The sequence below is a fragment of the Solanum tuberosum genome, unplaced genomic scaffold, assembly GCF_000226075.1.
Source record: "Solanum tuberosum cultivar DM 1-3 516 R44 unplaced genomic scaffold, SolTub_3.0 scf00302, whole genome shotgun sequence".
Classification (NCBI taxonomy): domain Eukaryota; kingdom Viridiplantae; phylum Streptophyta; class Magnoliopsida; order Solanales; family Solanaceae; genus Solanum; species Solanum tuberosum.
The window spans coordinates 576,399-585,385 of NW_006239238.1; the positions used below are offsets into that span (position 1 = coordinate 576,399).

Genomic DNA, 8,987 nt, shown 5'->3' on the forward strand with positions numbered 1-8,987 from the left:
TGTATTCGGGAGTACGGATTGTTACATTTTTTTTAGTTGGAAAATAACTTAATTTGATTAAGTTAAATGACCAATGATCATTATGGCTTGGCTTTAAGTATTTTAATTTTTAATTAAATATCCAATGGTTACAATTTATTAGGCATTTCATTCAGGGTGACACAAAATGGACGAGCATGAATAGTATGGTGTTTGAGTCAATTATGTACTTATTATTTTATTATTAATTATCTATGCTAAAATAAATGTGATGGAACAGAAAGAATCAACTTTGTTATTGTGATACAGTTTGCATTTTTTTGAAGAATCTAATATGAATACGACAATTTTTATGAACAGTAAAAATTAAACTCAAAGCGATTGTACAAAAGATTTCCAGTTGTACCACTTAGATTATAAGTGTTGGTGTTAATTGAATTGAATAGGACAAAGAAGGTATTTCTACCCTGGACCACTTGTGTTTACTCTTTCTCTCTTCTATTTAGGACAAAACTACAGGTCCAATTCTTGGGTCATGACACTGTAAGAAAAATTGTTACACAAATTCATGTGTTATTTATTTACACTATACATTTCAGGCTTTCATAAATACTAGTGAAGAGAAAAGGGTTGTTAAGCTGTGCTTTTTCCCTAGTGGTTCAATGGAAACATTATTACTTTGCGTCTACATCTGATATCTTGTGTGAAACTAATCGAGCTACGTATGCTGATTCAAATATCGCGATTTAAAAAAATTAGAGTAAGTTGTGGCCCTTGTACTTGCGGTTCTTGCTTGAACCGTTTATCTACTTATAGAAAAGTAAGGCGCAAGCCTTTTGTTTTGTTCACTATTGGTTCCTCTGTTTCATTTTTGTCCACCTAAAGAGACATGATCTGAGTTCAGATTTATATCTGTATCTGCAAAATCTTTCTCTTTCTTGCATTGGCTTTTAGTACCACATTGAGTCCAACTTATGTTGGAAAAAAACAAAAGTCACTAATACCCAAAGAATTTAATAGGGGTGAAAAAGGGGCGGAGCTAAAAGTCTGGATATGAATTCGGTGGAATCCAATAATCTTTATTTTAATAGTGTATTTATATTAAGAAATTTATTAATATGTACAAATATTAAGTCTAGAACTTAGTTGTTAATACTTAAAATCATCATTATAAAATTCAGAATTTATAAAGTTAAAATTTTGGCTTCACCTCTGCGGCGGTGAAGTATGTCAATTGAGATGACAAGATTGAGAAGTATCACATATGCAATTTTTATTTTATTTTTATGTCATTTTGTAACATTTTGTACAACTTACAATATGACAAATAAGGCAATTGCAATTGCACAGGCTTACATGACATTATAATGGGAAGAAAAAAGGCAACAAGCAAAATTTAAAATAAAGGATAGAATGGATAGGAGAATAGCTCTATAAACTATGAAGTTACATTTTTTTCTTGTACTAAATATAACAATCGATCATTTTTCTTGTACTCATCTGAGTCTATACGTTTGAAACAACGAGGAGCAAAATAAAACCATGTTGAAGTGCAAATGATGGCAAAAACTTTCCCACAAAAAACCATAACCAATAGACAAATTAAAAGAGAATACGTCCCAACGTTCTTGTTGTAACGTTGTGCGATTTCTTTTTCTTTTACATTGTCATAAACTTGCATATTGTTCGCTGATTTTGACCTGTGAAAAGATGGGAATTGCGTTCTCTGTGATGAACAAGATGAACGAGAAGAAGACGAAGAAGAAGAAGAAAATGTAGAGGATGTAGAAGTAGTGAATAAGGAAAAATCATCCATGCTTGCACTTGTGGACATTCTATTAGTAATTTTTGATAAATCCTTTGATGAAGAAGATTTTCTTTCCTTTGTAGAATGAAATATTTTCTCAAATTTTGATGATAACTTTTTACATGACCCAAATGAATACTTAGCCTCTTTTCTCTGGCCTTTCTTCCCCTGCAAAAACAATTCAATTTGTAAGTTTCATCAAGTGACAATGATAAATCTTTTAATTTGGTCTAGTGCCCAATGTCGGGTACCTACACGGATGTCACACAACTAGTTATTGTGTTCATAAGAAGCTACAGAACTGGAAGGCCTTTCCAAAGATTAATTGGGCCCACACGCTTCATTATGTATAGTTAAGCGCATGTCACAGGCGCAATGCATGATGTGTGGTTTAGGCGCATGTTATAGGCGCAATTCATGATGTGTGATTAGGCACATGTCACAGGTTCAAATCATATCAAGGACAAATATTTCTATTTAAGTGGAAAATGGTGAATGTATGATTACTTGAAGCCGAAGATAGATTATTCATCGAGTTTCAAACAGTGCAGATCATTACTCATGGAGTTCTGAACCGTGCGTCACTTTCCTTTTGGAATAAAATACAATCATGATGGATAAAAGAAGAATGCAAGAATATAATAAATGCATACATACTCAATAAGTATCTTCATTTTCTAGTCAATTTTTTCCCCTTAAACTTACCAATGATGTATCAGAAAACACATTTTTGAGTGCATTAGATAAATTCCTGCCAAAGGCATTTTCCTTTCGATTTGGTCGAAATTTTTTGGTCAAATCTTTTCCCAACATTGAATCCAATTTTTCTTGTGATCTTACTCTCTTCAAATTAGATAAATCTGTTGAATTATAGAGATGATTCCATTTAATTATACTAGTATCATCGTTGAAAGGTACGGACTTATAACAACTATTAAAAAACCTACTCCTTCCTCGATTTTTTGCTAATTTTGCCATTTGCCCATAACCAATGTGTAAAATATATATGGAATTAGATAGGCGTTTGCAGGGAGGAAGGAGATAGGGGGATAGAAAGACAAAAATGTCTTTGGACTAAAAATATCGCGAATTTAGGACAGATAAAAAGAGAGTTAATATGCGCTCCCTTTGAAATATCCGACAAAATTGGAACGATGTAGAAAAAAAATTTAAAAAGAGGAAAACCAAAGTATACACAATTTTCATGGCTTATAGAAAAATAAGGTTTACGTTATATTAAAATCGAAATGTTTGTATTATAATCTACTCAATGATTGTTTTTTTGTGTTCTTCCACTCATTTTCATATATCATCAAAATGTTTTTTTCTACTAACCATACAATTATTGAAATTGTTTGATTATGACATATAAACAAATAAAAAGTTCAAGTACTCATATACGAATCATTTCCTTCAAATTGACTCTAAATTTTGTCTTGATAATGTAGTGTTTTTCATCGGTCATCATCAATGACGTACTGTTATAAAACAATAAGGACTTCTCCATTTTAAATTAGGTATCTTGAATTTTAGTCATGTAATAGTAATTCTTTTAAAAAAATTCTCATTTGTATTTCAAGTTCATCACGAAACTTTTATAAGCAAATGAAGAGAACTTATTACTAGCCATACGAGTATCAAACATAGGATAAGCAACCATTTTTTTTAATTACTAACAATGCAAAAAAAAAAATCTTTCATTTGAGGAAATTTTTGATAAGATGCAAGGATTACATATTAATTAATTGATTAAAAATCAATTAACAAAATAACATAATTCATTCAACTCATCCAAGTTAACTAGCCTGTTATTGACTCGGCCCATATTAATTCATCTAAATTCCACATCTAAAACTTAAACTAAGTACTATTTCAATCAATTTTGATTTGTCTAAATTGAAGCTAATAGGTGCAGAGCACTTTGGGTAAATTATCCAAAATCGAATCATCGAATTAAATAGATATTAATTACCATAACAATTTATGATTATCGTATCATGTTGAACTTTTAAAGTTTCTTATTTGATATCTATTTTTAATTATCAAAATCAAACTTTAAAAATATAGAACACATTCATTCCTAAATTGAATTATTTATCATATAATATGGATAACATTAAAGAATAATTTTGATATCCTGTAAATATCTTATCCTTCTATATGTAATAATAACCACCTAACTACTAATTCAATATCTATTTTCTTATGATTATCAAATTATGAAAATCGAACTTTAAAAATATCAAACAAATACCGAACCCACCCCTTGGTGAGAACGCACAAAAGCTTAGTAGGTTTCTACAAGTACATATACATAACTAAAGTCCATATACCCCTTCAGCTTCCTTTCTTCATTTGGGAATTAGGGAGAAAGGCGGTTGCTGAACATTTGAGCAAAGAATCGATACGAATATACACACATTTCTTCCTCTTCTTCCTGTAGCTCTCGGCGATTCTAACAGAAGAATTTATTTGCGAAGATAACGAAGAACCCTATGGAGCTTCTCCGATCGAACCTCTCCCGTGTTCGGATTCCAGAACCAACTACTCGTATCTACAAGCACGAGTGCTGCATTTCTTTCGATACTCCGGTAATCTTCAATTCCAATTCGAAATAATCATTTCGCTCTAGTTTTACTTCAGTTGTCGTATGTTTGGTTGTTCGAAGTTGTTGCGATTGTAGATGTTTACTTGGAGTAGTCTCCCACAGTTTTCAAGGCTGTAATCCTTGCCCTTGTGCCATATGGTTGTATGTTAATCTGGTAGGGTTTACGAGCTTCTGCTAGGGTTTATAGTTCAATCCGATTTGGTTAGAGACTTGCAATTGATTAGTAGTATTGCAAGTGATTTGTTTTTCTAAAGCTGCTATGAAGTTGTAGAACGGAGTCAAAATAGATATAGAAGATTCATACACATAGTCCATGACTAGTACTAAATAGAAGTCGTCCTCACTCGATTTTCAAGCTTGTAATTCTTAGCCTTGTGCAATTTTTCGTAAGGTCAGTGCATATTAAGAGTTTATTCTTGGTTTATGGCTCACACTCCGATTAAAGTAGAGCCCTGCAGTTGATTAGCACTGCGAGTGATTTGTGTATGAAGTTGTAGAACAGACTCAAAATATAGTGGAATAGATATAGAGGATTCGTATGGCCAATCCCCCAGCTAGTCTGGGATTGACATATTAGTAGTAGTTGTAGTGGTATAGCCTAATGAAATGCCATGCCGATGCTGGCTTATCAGTTTGATCTTTTCCATCTGTGTTCACTAATGCTCATTTAGGAAATATATCTTCACTTATGAAGCAGTTGCTATTGATTTAGCTACAATTAGTAACATTTTCTTTGCTGTTTTTCCAGAAATCTGAGGGCGGGCTGTTTGTTGATATGAGTGCTTTTCTTGCATTTGGAAGGGATTATGTTGATTGGAACTATGAGAAGACTGGGAACCCAGTTTATTTGCATATAAAGCAGACAAAGAAGGCAGATGCTGAAGATAGACCGTCCAAAAAACCCACTCTCTTGGCTATAGGTACTTAAATATTTCAAATCTAGTATAGCTAAAAGCTTCCAAAACTAGGCTGAAAAAGAAAAAATGAAGAATAAAGAGCCATATAAGTTTGCATTTTCTGATATTTATCATTTGACAGAGTTAAGCCTACTCTTATTAATTCGAGGTTGAAGCTTAGTTGATAGATTGACTTGGATTATGCCTTTCTCCTTCTAGGTCTAGACGGAGGGTTTGACAACAGTGAACCCCAGTACGAAGAATTCTATGAAATAGTTATATTGCCTGATAATGTCACTCTTCCTTTCCCATCGGTGGAATTGCCTGAGAAGGTAAATTTACTCTTTTAATATCCTTTCACAGGTTCCCTTTGTTTAGAGTAAAATGAAACATTTAAATATTGTTTATGTTCATCACAAATTTGCAGGTTAGATTGGCTGTTGATGCTATTTTACTAGCTGAAGGTGCTGAGAGAAAAGAGCAACTTGCTTCCTGGACTGCTGACAAGAAGCTTGTCAGTAAATATGCTACGGATCTGCAACAGCTTGACAATGGTGTTGCTGTTCCACCCGTGGGCTGGAAATGTGCAAAATGTGATAAGACTGACAATCTTTGGCTGAATCTAACTGATGGAACTATCCTATGTGGTAGGAAAAATTGGGATGGAACTGGTGGTAATGACCATGCTGTTAACCATTACAAAGAAACTGGTTATCCACTTGCTGTAAAGCTTGGGACTGTAACTGCCGATTTGGAGGGGGCAGGTAATGCCATCTTAAAAGTTGAATCTTTATGCTCAGAAAATGTTTACAAAAGAATTGTTGCTGCCTCCAGTTTTTCGTTGACTGGATTTGCTGCTTAGCTCTTCTTTTTGTTTTGGTTGACCAGAGTTGCTTCTTGAGTCTTACTTTTTTTTTTTCATTGACGGAATTGCTTTGTAGATCTTCTTTTTTGTTTTGGTTGATCATGAGAACAACATCTGCATATCTTGTTTCTTTTGATTTTCGAGTGTTCCCAGTTCATCTACAAGTACTGCTATTGTTTTAACTGCAAAGCTGCTTGGTTTATGATTTGTGATTGATGTTACTTTGTGGTTGTTTGGTCAACAAAGCTTAGTCTTTCTTGCAATCGCGATTCAAAGTAAGAGAGCTTTGAAGACTTGTGTTGTGCTCAAAGTATGACAATGCCTTTAGTGATATCTTTCTAGTTAGCCTATAGTCAAATGAAGGTATTAGTTATTGGGTTTGAATTTAACAGCTTGCTGAACTGTTTAAATTTTGTCATTCTGGAAGTGAGATGGTTTTGATTTCAATTTAGGGACTTCCAGTTTGGTGTAAGGTGGAAGTTCCCAAAATTGTGGACTTTCTAACCACCAACATTCAACCCAAAACAAAGAAAGAATCTAAAGAACAATCAACTTTTTCTGTCTTAAGTATTAGGTGGATATCTAACTTCCATCACCATGGAATTGGTATTACCTGCCCTGTACAAGTGCTTTAGATGTGCCATGCAGTATTATAAAGTTAACGATCCTGGTAATGGAGTGTGGCCCAGCCACCCACCACGGGTGCATTAGCTTTGCAAATGAATGGGTAGGGAATGTGTCCATGTAATGGGAATTAGCTGGACGGGTTACTACATTGGTGATAGCACCTTGTTTATAAGTTCTCATAGTGTTTTTTTCTTGAATGATTACTAATTGGTTGCAAACTTTGGCAGTTCAGATGTTTACTCCTATCCAGAGGATGAAAGTGTTGTTGACCCACTTTTAGCTCATCATCTGGCACATTTTGGTATTGATTTCTCATCCTTGCAAAAGGTTAGTAGCTGAATAGATGACATTGAGTATTTACTTAGATTTGCTCTTGTAAGAAGAAGTATGCTTGATGTACATGGATAAAGACTAACGAAATGTTACATGTTTATTCTCGATTCTGCTATATTTCTTATGGAAAATAGTCAGACCTTTGAGTAAGCTCAATTTTTTGAGCCTTTCACCTGGATTTGCTCATCCCAAATCTGAGCAAGATGCCAACTGAGACAATGACATTCTCTTGCCTATTGATGATTACTCTTTTTTACTCCTTATATTTTCTGTGATTGCTCTCTCTTATCAGTAGTTCATACCATGTAAATTTAACTTAAATTATCCTTTAACGGGTCACATTACTTTGTGATCATTGTCATTTGAGGTGATTGAGCTATCACTTATTCAATATTTCTTATGGAAAACCAATAATACAGTCGTAGTCCCATCGTTACTTCTCATCCTACTATTATGACTAATCCTTTTTTGCTTTCCCAGACTGAAATGACGACTGCTGAGAGAGAACTAGACCAAAATTTTAACTTTGATTGGAACCGGATTCAAGAGACTGGTGAGGATGTTGAACCACTTTTTGGACCTGGTTACACTGGATTAGTCAATCTTGGTAACAGGTGCGGGTAACCTTTTATTACTGCTGCTTAGGCAACATAGCATTTCCTATCTTCATTTGTTGAAAGAAACATATGAAATTCTCTGGTCTCATATATCATTCTTGCAGTTGCTATTTGGCTGCTACAATGCAGGTTATGTTCTCAACACGTTCATTTTGTTCAAGGTAAGATAATTATACTTGTGATAAATGTATTTGATGTTTATTAATTGAAGAAAAATGTCATTTAAGTTAAAATGGTGTTGGATTTCCTTCTTTTTACATCTTACCATCTGATGTGATATCCTTGTCAGATACTACTTGGATCAACGTCTGAAAGAAGCATTTACTACGGCTCCTGCTGATCCGACTGTAGACCTTAACATGCAGCTGTAAGTAACTTGGATCTGTTCATTTACCAGTTTACCATTTTCATTGCTTATTTATCAACTAGTTATTCCATTAGTTGCGCACTCTGCTGCAGCAAAAATACTCTGTTTAACAAAACATGGCATGTTTGATACTGAGTTGTGCTTACGTCTCTCATTGTTACAGGAAGCTAGTCACTGCACACACTTTATGCATTTTGAAACTGAATTGTTCTGTTGGGGTTTTCTAATAAATAATTTTGAGAAAATATTCATATTCAGCAAATCATATTTGCTTGAATGAATGATACCAACCCCCAACCTTCTTTCCCTTTTATTCTTTTCTTTTTTAAGGTCTTTTTTATCAGGAGGGCATCTAGCAGATTTTATTCAATACCCTGTAACTGCAATTCAGGCTGTACGATACTTTTCATGTTAAGAGTCCTACAGTTAACTGAATTTTCTGGTCCAAATACAGACCAATCCCTAGTTGATAACTTGTATAGCTGACACAACTACTTTGGAATCGAGGCATAGTTGTTTAGTATAAATAATGATCCCTGTAGAGAGTCTTTCCATGCTTCATTTTTCGTATTTGGTAGATATTTCATTATAGCAGCTATTGTTATGAATTTTGCTTGCACACTCAACTTGTTGACGGGTGAGCTGTATTTTGGCAGAACAAAGCTGGCTCATGGTTTGCTTTCTGGTAAATATTCGGGTCCTGTTCTGGAGGTATGCGTGAAAGCATTTTGTTCCTTTTTGTTTCATCTTCTATTTTTTCCAATCGTGGCTTATAGTTAATTATTGGTTATTCAGAAGGATAATACTGCTAATGCTGTAAGCTCACAGGTAACTTTCTCCTATGATTGCATTTTTCATGATGAACTTCTAGAGTGGTCCAAGCATCCC

General features: G+C 34.0%; 1 protein-coding gene across 2 annotated transcripts in view; it reads left to right on the forward strand.

Annotated features, from left to right (window-relative positions):
• Positions 1–4,055: 4,055 nt before the first annotated feature.
• The window catches only part of LOC102583138 (ubiquitin carboxyl-terminal hydrolase 14), a 10,577-nt gene continuing 5,645 nt past the window's right edge, over positions 4,056–8,987 (forward strand). The window contains exons 1-10 of one of the 2 annotated variants that reach the window (XM_006360059.2): positions 4,056–4,377; positions 5,143–5,314; positions 5,510–5,622; positions 5,718–6,054; positions 7,015–7,109; positions 7,596–7,729; positions 7,837–7,893; positions 8,022–8,099; positions 8,756–8,810; positions 8,895–8,927. In XM_006360059.2, the coding sequence (XP_006360121.1) occupies positions 4,282–4,377; positions 5,143–5,314; positions 5,510–5,622; positions 5,718–6,054; positions 7,015–7,109; positions 7,596–7,729; positions 7,837–7,893; positions 8,022–8,099; positions 8,756–8,810; positions 8,895–8,927 (1,170 nt within the window). In that variant the 5' untranslated portion in view covers positions 4,056–4,281. The remainder of the gene's footprint in view (positions 4,378–5,142; positions 5,315–5,509; positions 5,623–5,717; positions 6,055–7,014; positions 7,110–7,595; positions 7,730–7,836; positions 7,894–8,021; positions 8,100–8,755; positions 8,811–8,894; positions 8,928–8,987) is intronic. The other variant, XM_015314701.1, reaches the window with a different exon arrangement.